A 14,091-nucleotide genomic window follows, 5' to 3' on the forward strand; every position below is an offset into this window, starting at 1 on the left:
ACACAGGGAATTTAATGACGGCCTGTAGTTGTATAGATATCATGCTCAGGAACAAAGAGAGATCAGTCATCTGATTGAGCCATCCTTTTCCAATTCCAATGAGCTGACACAATTAATCAATTAGTCAACCGTTCTTTTATGGGTTGTATTTCAGTAAGTTCAGTTTCAGTTGTTTTGATTTATTTAAATCAGTGTTGATGAGGCCGTTCAAGTTATCGCTTGAGACAGAAGGTGTAAATGACACATGTACAACAACCACACACACACACACACACACACACACACACACACACACACACACACACACAATCTATAGTGCAAGCTAGCAGCAGCTGCTCCTCACACTCCCCCTCCCCCATTCATCTTATTCACCATCTCTCCACAACGTTCTGTGTGATTTCTACCACTTTACTTCTGCTCTTCTCTCACTTTAAATCATTTCCCACAATATTCTGAGTAAACACCTTTAATAAAAACTATAAGTCAAAGCTGAGCTACTTCAATTTGTGCTTTGGTTGTACAATGAAAACCCTGAACAACAATCTTTAGGCTTTTAGATAAAATTAGACACCTTTTGTTGTTGGTTATTCATTTTCAGCTATTGTATTAAACATAATGGCAGCATGGCAAAGACAATGAATACAAAATATTGATGTGGTACAAAGTTTCTTTTTTTAGTTTTTACTGGATCAATGAATTGCTTTATTGACAACTCTGGTAACTGATTGCTCACTTACAGGTAATCGTACTAAACATTGAACAGCCTCTCAAATCAATTTGTATTGCCTTTCTCCATTTAATATCATAATATCAAGCAAGTAAACATGGATGTTTACAACCCAAAATTAAAAATACTTAAAAACTCTTAATTATTTATGAGGAAGGAAACACTCAGAATGTTTGTCTGGACACACACAATTCACTTTGGTTAGCAACACTTAATAAAACACAACTTTTATTTGTTAAAAAAAGACAACAGCTAAGGGCCCCTTTAAACTGAAATGTCTGCTAATATTAATTCAACTAAACAAAATGAACTAAAAGGTCATGTTGGAAATCTTCTTTAAAACAACACAAGAAATGAAGAGAGTTGAAAGTGTCCTCACTTAGAGGATTTTCCCTTATCCATCTATCCCTGGAAACAAGTGCAGTTCTCAGAAGTGTAGAAACACAAAAGCACACAAACACACACACACACTCGCTCAGCTCTTATCAGGACCCTCACGCTATTGGTCCTCCAGTGTGTAACGGGAACGTTCCCAAACCACATTCCTCAGTCCAGATGGCTTTGTTCAGACTCCATGGAAACCTCACACTCGTCAAATCCACCGACGCTCTGCCAGCAGCTCAGCGGAGGAGGAGACGCTCACAGCAACACTCTCTCTTTCAAACTCAGACGTTTTTACAAGCCCTCCGCTGTTTGGTTTGAATCTCACCTGCAACCTTTGGAACTCTTCTGTTCCCCCTTTTTATTCTCACATGTTTTACTTTTGGTTTAGGAGGAGGCTGGGCTGTAACATTTAACAGAAATGTGTTACTCTGATTCCTTCTCAGGCAGGAGTATGGTGTGCAAGAACTATTGCTTAAACAACAAGCAGCATAGTTGTAGCAAAGTAGACTTTTTTTTTTTTGTTTGCATAATTTGGATGTTTGTGACATCTTTTGAGAATTTAACACTGTGTAAAGACTTCACAAAGACACTTCAGTCATCCAAAAATAAAAGACGAGATACGAGCAGCACTTCAGCACTGTGCTGTGAACGCAGACCAGCAGCAGACTCTTAGTTTAAGTCAGGCCACACTGACAGTAGACAGACTGGAGCTGCTCACACTCCAGTTGAACAGAGCTCACATAAACAGAGGACTGAAGGCCAACATGACAATGTATGCAAAGAAAAACTAACACAAAGGCCATCGTTGTGCGTGTCCTCTTCTATGCTTTTGTCCTGCAGGCAATACTTTCATCATGTTGCACAGTTGAATCAAATTAGTGCACTTCAAACAGAAAACTGCTGTGTCCCTCAACCAAACATAATTTCCAACAGCTGAAAATAGAGCAAAACCTGATGTTTCCCACACACATCATCCGGAAGATGGAGAAGTAGCAGCTCAGGAAAAAGTGGGACTTCCACAATGGCAACATGGGTACCACCATCTACATGTAATCGTCACTACTGTTAAACGTTTAAAAAAGAACATCAGGATAGATACTGTCCTGTGTTGAAAAACAATCCCCAAAAGAGACAGCATCCAAAAATGAGCTCTGTCTCAGAACCTCAAACCAAACCAAAACAGCAGACAGAGGAGCAAAAGTCTGCTGGCAGACCGAGTAATGTAATCCATTTCCATTTACTGACATGCAGCGAGAGCTAAAGTAGAAGAGGCTCAAATTCCTATATCATCAACAATTACACACAAATGAAAGTAAGGAGGCCAAGAGTCAAAGGCAGAGTAAGCCAACAAGAGATGGAACAAAATATTCCTGTGACTACATAATATCCAAACTAGATTAGGAAGTGGTAGAAAAGCAAATAAGAGCTGGGGAGCAGAGGAACAGAGGATTTATTACTTTCATAAAAACAGAAAAGAAGCTAACACTGGATCACGCAGAGGAGGAACAAACAGGAGATGAGGTTTTAATTGGGAAGAGAAATAAGAGGATTTGAAGTACTTGTTCAGATTATTTTTTTGTGGAGATACAGAAAGGGAAATATGGGAAGCTGGCATCAAAATGGGGGACACAGAGGTTTTATGTTATGTGACACAAACGCAAGGCCACCAGGACTCCCCAGACATGTAGTCCAGTTTACAAACAAAGAAACTGAACTACGGCAAATGGATTTAAAACTGAAAAAAAGTTGGTCTCTTCTGCGAATTTAGATGATTGCTTCAGAAACTCTGTTTTCTCCTATGGCTGCCAATGTTAGATACATTATTGTTTTATAGTTTTAGATTGGTCTTATTTATGGTTTCAGACAGCTCTTTAAGCTGCTTTTAACTGTTTGTTGTTGCAGCCAAACTTGGCCACACAGTTTTAGGGATTGCAGAGCTTTATATTGACAAGTACACTCATACTGACATCTACTAATCAGCTGTTCCTGCTGCTTGGAAAACCTTACATAATAAAATACAGTAAATCTATCATGCTGAGCTAAGTTACAGGAACTGATTTCAGATTTGTTTTGACCTTCTTACTGCTGCCAAAACTCTGCAATCTGGCAAGATGACAAGTTATGAAAACTCTGTCCAGCAATCAAGCTGTTTCTGATTCCATGTTACTTCTGTTATAAGCCTCGGTTGGCTTGTTATGTAGAAAAACTGAACCTAAATGAAGCAAGCACAACAAATGCAACAGCTCCAGTACGCCTCGGACTGAAAAAGACAAACTAAAGTTGTGATTGCGCCCTTAAAGTAATCAGAAAGCCTTAAATCTAAACACAAAGTCCCTGATTTGAGTTGCCCCCAACAGGACCCCAGCATGTGATTACTCAACATGTCAGCAATGCAGCAGTGTGGGATCCTTATCTCCCATCCTGGCTGCGTGGCTCCTGGGGGCCCCAGCCGATGCAGAAACACAAACATCGGCCGGGCTGGGTCGGGTCGCATCGAGGGCTCAGATAAACAGCCCGAGAGCAGAGTGCTGAGGAAGCAGACAGATCCTGCGGGGGGCAGTGACGTGAGGACGAATCAGCAGGCAGCAGGAGGGGACGAGGAGTCAGAGAGGATGTTCCTGTACCCAAAAGGTCACAGAGTCGATCCTTGCTGACACTAAAAACCTTCAAACAACCATGTGTTCTGTTGCAGGGACCCTGGATAGAACACCAATCCTCGCTCCTACCTCTTCACGTTTTATTTATCTTATTTTCATAGGCTCAATGCACCTCAGCTTTATACTGTAAATGTGTCAGTGTTAGCCAGAAGGCTAATTTTCAACAGCTGTCTTGGCCAGATGTTAAATTAACAATTTAAATAGCAATAAAACAAACATGTGTGATCTTCACCCTTATAGTTGCACCACTTTTACACATCAGTCAGTTTACTTTTTATAAGGAGTACTAGTGAGCCTGTATAACAGTTATATAATGCTCTGGATGAGCTTTTTCAAACCTGACTATATAAACCAGATGATGTCATTATGATGTCATCAGGGTTATCTCAGCTTGGGCCTGGAGACTTCAAGTGTTGAAGGTATAGCGTTAAGAAGAGATGGGCATTTACCAGGCAGGTAGAGGCTACCAAGCTGCATTAGGGGAAATATAGGATCCAGTGTTTCATGGACTAAAAGGTCTGGGGATACCGCAGTCTGTTCTGTATCAATGCTGACAATTTTAATATGTCATTAAGTTCCCAACTTTAACAACGTGCAATACAAATCATGGGCATTGCAGTAATATGGGATGTGCCTTAACCATCCCACTACCAAGGTGCTCTCTTTGAAGTACCCTTTTAAAAATGTGATGTCCGTGCACCAAATTGCCATAATTTATTGAGCATTCAAGCTTTCTAAAACAGATTGTCAGCTTGGTGTCGTTTCTGTTTCTGGGTTAGACAGCTCACCTGGCAGAACTGGCGCCCCATGTACCAAGGTTGAGTCCTTGCTACAGCGGCCATGGGTTTGAATCCGACCTGTGGCCTTTTGCTGCGTGTCATCCCCTCACCTTGTACCACGTCAAACTAAATGTTTGCATGGGTGCAACTATCATCTTCATTACCAAATGGTCTAAAACTTTCATCAGTTCACTGTTAAACCCATGCCAAATCTGAGAAATTACATCTTTCAAATGTCTGTTTTGTCCAACCAACAGTATACAACCCAATGATACAATTTAGCAGTGAATGTTTGGCATAAGACACAATTAATCGATTACCTACATTTAATTGATAACCAATTGTCAGTTTAGGAATAAAATACATTAATCAAACCTTGAAGGTGCTTACAACTTAAACTTGTACTGATTTATTTGTGTAATTAATTTCAGTAAAAATACTTCTATTATGCTTTGTGGCAAATGAAAACTTCATAAAAACATTGAGATGAAAATGTCAACTTTAGAGAGAGAAAAACAAACAATCAATCACAGGAACTCCCCCACATGGGCAAGAGACATTTTGATTACCTGGCCTGATACCAGAGGAATAATTTCCAAAGCACCCCTTACACACACACACACGCACACACACGCACGCACGCACGCACGCACACACGCACACACACATACACACCTCCCCTTACATCCCACCAAAATGCTAACGGCTGGAAAAGTGAGATGAAAACAGGAAACAGCTGTTGAGAAGCCCCTCGTCCCCATTGATTTCTAACTCTCCTCACAAACTCCTCTCTGGACTTCTTCCTTCCTTTTCTCTTCCCTTCTCTCACACGCCAAATGTCCAACTTCGCTTACATCTGAAGAGTTTCAACCAGGTGAAAAAAGTGACACTTACTGTCTCACAGTAACACTCTTGAGCACACAAGCACTGCAGGTACATTTGGTTGATAATTTGGTCGAACAAAAACCAACCAGGTGGTTGCAGGGATGTTACCACTGAACTCCCTGGCTGCTTCATTACACCCAACACTCATGGGGCTGTAACACGGGACATTTACTCTTGCGTTGTTCTTAAATCTTACAAACCACAATACAAACCAAATTCTCAATTTTTAAGTGGGTTATTGTTGGTAGAACCAACAGGGTGTGTGTACAGTGGTAGTCCTTTCTTTATGGACAAAGATGCCTCTTTTTCTTTGGGTGATTAATGACTAATTGCTACTTTCACTTTGTTTGTTTGTCCAACCAACAGTCCAAAACCCAAAGATATTAAATTTACAGTGATAAAACAGCAACAAATCTTCCCATTGCTGATTTTTTGTTATTTTGCTTGATGTTAAACTGAAAAGATTAACTGACTGAACAATACTTGATCTGCACTGTTTCCATGGTCCACAGCCAGTGAGGTTGCAGATTATTGTTCTTCTATGCCATCACCATGGTGGGAACCATGATTCTCCCACAGAGATGAGAAGAATCTAGCTGCATTCAGGCTGGTTCATAGTTGATCCCCTGAGAACTTGGCCCTTAAAAACAGCCAAAGCAGGACAGACCCATGAGGACAGAATATCCACAGGGGGTGAAGCCACCCACAGGGTTGCATAGACCTGAGAAAGTAGGCAAACAGGTAATGATAGGTAACTTTGTGCCATCACCTTGTGGGCCGCTAGAGCCTCTACACAGTAACAGACAACACACATGAGCAGCATATGACGCAAAACACTTGTGTCTGTTGTTTTTTTTCCAGTGCATAAGCACAAATACTTCGTCAATGCAGTCGGCTGAGCCATACCAAGGTATCTATTGGCCTGTTTCCTAGCGTTAGCAAGCGGACAGAAAAACAGCATTATTTTTCATATTCACTCCCTAGACTGGACTACTATACCTTCTGTCTGTTTGGTGCATCGAGTGTGTGCTATAGGCTCTTATCCCACACCATGGACACATTACATTAAAGAATAAGTCCTTCACCTCTAACTTGATTGCATTACATCAATGCAAATCTTTGAATAAATCTTTGGCATTTATGCTTTGATATATTTTCACATCCCATCCTTATTGTCTTTGAACACATCTTTTTATTTTTAAAAACAGATGTATTTCACACATTTTTTTTATGTAACTTACATTATTTTCTATTGTAAATGTTATGATTCTTGATTTTTGCTACACGTTTTCCGTTATGCACCAAAGTACCAAGTCAAATTCCCAGTATGCGAAAACTACTTGGCAATAAACCCGTTTCTGATTCTGATTTCTGATTCTGATGCACTGACAACCCAGTTGACATACACTGCCCACTTAACTCCCAAATGTACACTTTCTGCAGCCGTGCGAGTCCATGTGACGTGAATTTCATCATCTGCTCATATCCACATGTCTTCAAGTGTGCCAACTGGAAGTGTGTGTAACATGTGAGCTAACACCCGGTGTGGTATGTACGGAGCGGTATGCGTGTCTATTTGAGAGTATGGTCAGGACTTAAGAATCCATCAGGGTCCCAGAACAATCTGAAACATGAAGTAGGGGGAGACCATGTAACAGTAATGTGCCTGGTTCATGCTTCCGGACCCATGCTTCTTGTCTCTCTCTACTGTTTTTAAAAGATGTGACGACGTTGGGGACATATTTAGAGAAACAACAAATCTTGAGGAGATAGCCATCATTTTCATCATCTTTTGGGTTCGTTATTACTGCTATTGAAAATTAGACCAATCAGACCGTCAATCACTTGAAAAACTTCCACAAGGCCATTTACAACAATTCAAACCAGTCAAGTGCTGGTGACGCCGGACAACAGACAGTCAGGAAGCTCTGCCAACTCCACCCAAATGTTCCTGGTACTTTTGAGGGTCCTAAGAAGTACATCCTGAACCTTCCCACTGGGAAACACTCACGCAACCTGACATGGCATGATACTGGAAAAGTAGTGCCAGATTTCAGTTACATACAAAGAAAGAGTTCAAGACCAAATTTACCAAATAAAGAAGCTCTAAGTAGTAGTCGTAAGTATTATTAGCCATGTTAAAGAGAAGGTCCAGTGTTTTATAACCTGGCATGTAATCTTAAATCGTAGTTTTGGCCACTGTTCATGTCAGCTATAACAATTTACATATTAACTTCATTGTGGACTCATCATCTTATCTGCATTGTTTAGATATGTTTAGCCAGTTTACTAACATATTTATATAAACCGTATACTGTAGAAGGGAAAGCATCATTTTGGGTGTTGATCGTGTCCAATTTGGATACATTTCTAGCACTCAAGAGAACTTGAAACATCATTACCAACACAAGGAAAACTTTTTTAAAAAATAACCATACCACAAGGTCCATTTAATTCCTGTTCTGAAGCTTTCAATCAAGTCACATGATCTTCATAATGAGAGGGAGTAGATGTTCAAACTATCATTTTTCTGAGCACTTTAAGGACTTCTCGTCAGTTTTGGCTTAACAGTTGAGTTTATGAAAATAATGAAGAAGATTGTATGATCAATTGAAAGTTCCTTGGAGCTTGTGGTGAGATTGTCTTTTACTGTTTCCAAACTAAAGTTTGTATCAGTTACAGATGTGTTGTAGATTTAGATTTTAACTTGTGGAAAAAATGACATAAAAACCAAAAAAAGTTTGGTAGTGAAGTCAAACTTTGGACTTCACTGTGCTGTATAATGTTTTGGAAATGCACACCTCATTTAACCCAATGGCAACACTGTGTGTATTTGTACAAGTGTGACAGTGTGTTGCTAAAGCCTCTTACTAAACACACAAAAACCTGTGTGTGTGTTCCTGCAACTGAACAGGAAATGAACACAATCTGTCCACGTTGCCACAGCAGAAATACTCGCTACAGCCTCTCAAAGCTCGATATTACACATTATTATTTCTTCTCTGCCTTCACCTGAAAACTCAACATCCAAGTCTCAATCACACCTTCTTCTCAGGTGTCTCCAGGCCTCTAACTGCTCCAACATTCACGCTTTTTCTTGATCTAGCTTCTTCCTTCTTAACGCTTATTTCCACTCCTGGCACTTCTCTATTGGACACCATTACACACCATCAAACAAATGTTCCATTGCACCCGGGGTCAGGCTATTGGGCTGTGTCTTCACACTATTAACAGTTGACTTCATGGTTTGCCGGTGCTCGGCAACAGGGTAAAAATATCAGCCAAATGTCCAAAAAGTAAACGAAAATTGAGACATAGCTGATAGCTGATAAAGCCTGAACTGATGCAGAACTGATGTTTTTCTGCCAAATCCGGATGGAGACCATATGGTTTGTAAAACTGCACACAGTTTTAAAACATCTGACTGGCTGCATAAACTGTATAACTGACTAGATTTAGTGGACCACTCCTGATACTTGAATTTCAACACCAGATCTTTTTGATATCTCTTACTTGTTGAGTGAAATTGAATTTGTGTAATTTGCACCTGTTGTCTGTAATGATGTGTTCCTGGAGGCTGACGGCACGTTTTTAGCTACAAATGCTGCGGTTCTCCTTCCATGGAGGCCACCATGTTGAACCGTTTCTACAGTAGCCCAGACAAACCAAGCACTGGCTCTAGAGTTTCATGGCCACTGTAGTTTCCTCTACGTATTTGGAAGGGGAGAGTAAAGCGAGGGAGTTGCAATCTACAACTACACTACTAAATGGCACTAAATCCTACTCACTGGTCCTTTAAATCTTTACCATTTTTAATTATGTAGGATATAAAAAACCTTATAAAGATCAAAGTAAACAGAAATATTAAGACTACAAAAAGAAAAACGTCTTAAATGTTCTAGAGAACAAAACTATTTTTGTTACAACTCAGTCATCGTTCTCCTTCTCTCCTGGGTTAAACTCATGTTCAGAGAAGAAAACTGAACACGTACATACAGTTTTATGTAACTTGTTTTGCCTTTGGCTGCTCTTTGTGTTTGCCGTGTCCAACTGTTGTAAATGCACAGCACTGTTTTAAGTTATATCACAAGAACTGTAAAACCACAACTTTAACCAAGGGGACAAAACAAAAAGGCCCTCTGTCTGCTGGGACATCCGTCATCACAAAGGTTTCGTCATCAAAAACAAGAGAACTGCTTATTAATCTGGACCTTCAGACTGAGTAGCCACTATGTTGTACTGAAACTGAACAGTCGTGCCTTTGGATGCAAGAACATAGAGGTTTTAACTTTAGAGTTGTAAAATCCTGTCAGAGCACCAAGGCTCATGATGAACCCGCCCTTTACAGGCTTAAATAACTTTGACAATCAATTAATAGTTTATGTAATTTTTCAAGGAAAATCTGATTTCATGATTTGCTGCTTTTTAGATGACAGGTCAGTCAAAACAAAACATCTGAAGACGTCACACTGCCAGAAAATCAGCCTTGAGAACTTCTGATTTTGCACAGTGAAACCATAACTAAGCACAGTGACACTCAGGGAGGTTACTGTACTTAGTTAATGTTTAGATCACGTCGAAAAAAGCAGCAGCCACAATATCTGATATTAGTTTCTCTGTAAAACTTTCCATTATTGTTGCCGTCACTGGTCTGCTGCTGACTTTACTTCACATCCAGATAATGCCCCCGTTGTGCTTGACTGCATTTGGTAGTATTAATTGTAGTGTAATTAATTTAATCCATTCTGACCACTGAAGAGCGACAGAAAAGGGGGGAGAGAGAGAGAAGGGATGACACGCAGCAGATGGCCACAGGCTGAAGTCGAACATTTGGCTGCTGCAGCAAGGACTCAACCTTGGTTCATGGGGCACCAGCTCTACCAGGTGAGCTACGAGGGCGTCCCTGTGGTGTTCAGTTGTCCGGACATATTTCTCTGAGAGCTGGACACGCACGTTTGCAGCGATGTGAGCCTCTGAGCTTCCCCACTGTTCCCGACCCACAACAAGGCGAGTCCCCGTACAAAGACTGGGTTTGTGAGATCTGTGACATAACGCTAATCTCTGTTCGTAGCGGAGGGAGCCTCCCTGCGCCGTCGCCTCCTCCTCTGAGAGGGCCTTGTTTTCAGTCACAGAGATGATAACTGAGATGGGAGGGAGGGAATCGGAGCTGTTATATAACCCCCAGAGTCGAGAGTGACCTCTAAGAGGACAGGGGCCTCAGACATTGTAGTCCGTAGAGCTAAGAGGGAGGGAGGGAAGGATGGATGTTTCTAAACAACTTAGTTTGTTATTTCTCAAATTGGAGTTTTAGTTTGCCAAACAAACATTTTTATGATGCTGCAATCCTCTGGAGGCAGAAAAAAATAATCTTACTGAGAATCTTCATGAGCTGAACCTCAGGAGCCAGAGCCAAACAAACACAATGTTTTTGTATCACGACATAAACTGGCAAACTTTAATGTCAAAGAAGAAACTTTGAAGCTAATAAACTAACACAACATTTTTCAATAGAATGAAATATATCAAGTTAACAAAACCACCAAATGAAATCTTTAACACATTCTGCATTATTGTGTTAAAATAGGTTCACAAAATCCTTCATGTTATTTATCAAATAAATATGTCAAACATTTGTAGGTCCCAGTTTCTCCAGTGTGAGTTTAATCTTTTATCTACCTGATATCATTAACTGAATCTCTTTTCTCACACAAAATAAGGAGCGGGGAATTGGATGGATTAATTTATTGATTAAAATAACAAAACATAGGACTAAACACGCTCCACAATAAATGCAGTTCTCTGACTGTGACTGTGACTAAAACTCCCAATCTGCTCTTTCCTCACTGATGAAAGGTAAGAAAACGGAAACATCCGCAGACATGAAGCCTGATCAAGATGATCACAATCGGTGAGTGTGTTTACTTTTCCCTCCCCGAGACGTCACACACACACACACACACACACACACACACACACACACACTTTGCACCAGGTTGATGCTACGTGACAACAAGGAGGTCGAGTGTTCACAAAGAGGTTGATCTCCTTATACTGAAGGCGCAAAGAAAATGTTCTCCCACGTACTCGGGGAGCTCGGGGAATTGAAGTTTAACGTGCCTGTTTGAACACAAGGTACCAACAGAGCGTGGAAAAGTCTCAATAACAATAAGGAAAAAAAGGGTCAAGTAAGACGCTGACACCAACCAGCAACACCTTTTCCCTCCTGTTTTGCATCACATACCCCGAGATAACTGAAGTCCTGAAAGTGGGGCATCCTTTACTTAATCCAGATCTGGGAAATCAGGTCCATTTTTTCATTTGAAAAATGGGTTAGCAGCAGTTCAGAGATTCTCTGCCAATAAAACACTTAAGTGACTATTAATATAACGCCTCACGTTGTTTAACAAGTTGAGGTTAGTTTAGTAGGTCAGAGACAGAGAGAGCGAGCAGCGACGCAATCTTTGTGTTTCAGGCTGGGTTTGATAAAGAAGGAGCAGAAAAAACATACCAGAGTAAATGAATATAGGTAGGGAATAGGTTTTCTGTGATGCTTGCTCACTTATTTAATTAGTGTAGGACACAATGAGCACACAGAGGCCATTTTGACACCTGTCATGTCAGAAGAATCTGCTAAAACAAGCTCTAATTTCATTGGCGATGAATGAGGATGACACAAGACACCTTAACCTGTAACACAAGAGCACAAACTGTCCGTAACATTTGGGAAATTGTGTTACAGGTTGTCAAGTGGTGCCTCTACCTGGCAGCTCTTTTACCAGGTTTTTCACCGACATAATGAGCCTCCACTCACTCACTGTCCCGTTTCAACAAGTGTAAAACTCTGGAACGGGGACATCTGACGTGATTTTCGAGGCCATATAATCTCATCTAGTGAATCAAAGACAAGGAAGTGAGAAAGAGATGAAAGATGTTGTTGTTATCAAAGCCTAGGGAAGGAATCTGGAGTTATGTGACGTAAATGAGGAGATAAAAAGCCAAGTAACCAAATTAAAGCCATCTTCACTTTATAGGACACCACACAGTAGTGTCATTAAACCAGAATCCAAAGCAGAAAAAAGCAGCGGAGCTTTGGAGTAAAAAGGTTATTTTAGGGAGGTTTATAGCCAGTAGATCATTTGAGCGCCGTGAACTGGTTCGAGAGGTTTTGTGTGTGTGTTTAGTCTGGTTGTCCAGTTGAGGTGCCAGTGCAGATACACAGAGAGGCCACTTAACATGACAACACCCTGCGTTTAAATCTGACTCAGAGAAAACCAGCGCTTCATTAACCAGCCTGCACAAACTGGTGTAATGTGCACCTGAAATACTTTAGTGCAACAAACAGTAAAATAACAATGGTTTTATAGAAAACTTTGTAAAGACGCAACAGCAAAGCAATCTGATTATGATACTAAAGAGGGGGAAAACAAACCCAAACATAAGAAATCCTATATGGTCACTGCTAAATCACTGTATGTAACATAAACAGACCACACACAAGTTTAGGAGCCATATGGAATATGAAAGCCCCACTAACAGCATTAAAAACATACATAAATTCACCATACAGCTCCATAAATGCACTTTAAGCTCCTGTTTGTGTATTTAAGTGACTTTGTGAGAGGAAAAAAACATTTCAAACCGGATTCAGTTGTACGTAAAGACTTTAAAATGCCCTTTAAATAAGCGTTGCATGTATGAAGTTCTGTTTAAGGGTGTTTTCGTGTGATCTGAGAGGGTTTTTACCTGGATGAAGTAGCGACAAAATCTCCATCCAGCAGCCGCAGCTTGCAGAACAAAACTCCGTTGACAAAAGGCACAGCGGTCAGCTCCTCCAGGGTCAGATGGGTCTGAAACTTGAATTTCTTCTTTTTCACGAAGAAGGCCATTGTTTTAGTGTCTTCGCTCGCATAAAACACAGCAAGAGCTCACAAAGGAACCAAAGAATACTATTAAAAACTAGCTCGGCTAAGTGAAATGTCCCTACTGCTGCTGATGTCTTAGTCTGTGTTTTCATGCGAATTCCGCCTCTTCACAGATGATTCAGCACAGAAATCTGGAAACAAATCAAGTGTTCCCGTTATTACCGTGTATAAACGGAGAGGAAATGTTGGCGTTTGTTGTTTAAAAGTGATAGAGGACTTACCTGGAGACATTTCGGGTACTGTGAGTTTCGTCAGCAGCGGTTCAGCAACATAAAATGACAGAAAAAGACGTTTCATCTCTTGTTTCTTTACCTCAGTACCGAGAGGAGGAACTTTGCGCCTGTAGCGTCAAGCTAGCTGAATTTACGTCATGTAACGTCCGGTTTGTACCTTTCGGAATAAAAGCTCAGATCTACAGAACTTCACATATCTGTACATACATACATTCAAATGTCACTGCAGTGGTAGAAATAAAGTACATTTACTCAAGTACTGAACAGTTTTGAGGTACTTGAATAATTAGTACTAAGTAAGACATTTTACTTTTTACTCCACTTTACAGATTCTAAATATTAATCAAAAATAATATCAACAAATAAAATGTAATATATTATTATAGATTAAGCTACCCAGCATTAAATAAAGTATAAAGTGTATTAGTTGTTTTTTTATATTTTTGTTCTTTTACCTAAGTAAGATTTTAAATGCAGGACTTTTACTTGTATTTCTTCACTACG

General features: G+C 40.3%; 1 protein-coding gene across 1 annotated transcript in view; it reads right to left on the reverse strand.

The window, feature by feature from the left end:
- Positions 1-13,690, reverse strand: part of eeig1a (estrogen-induced osteoclastogenesis regulator 1a) — a 29,679-nt gene extending 15,989 nt beyond the window's left edge. The window contains exons 1-2 of the mRNA XM_051422590.1: positions 13,576-13,690; positions 13,176-13,485 (exon numbers count right to left, since the gene is read on the reverse strand). Of these exons, the coding sequence (XP_051278550.1) occupies positions 13,176-13,318 (143 nt within the window). The 5' untranslated portion in view covers positions 13,319-13,485; positions 13,576-13,690. The remainder of the gene's footprint in view (positions 1-13,175; positions 13,486-13,575) is intronic.
- Positions 13,691-14,091: the final 401 nt, after the last annotated feature.

Source organism: Dicentrarchus labrax, unplaced genomic scaffold (genome assembly GCF_905237075.1).
Source record: "Dicentrarchus labrax unplaced genomic scaffold, dlabrax2021, whole genome shotgun sequence".
In the NCBI taxonomy this organism is placed as follows: Eukaryota; Metazoa; Chordata; class Actinopteri; family Moronidae; genus Dicentrarchus; species Dicentrarchus labrax.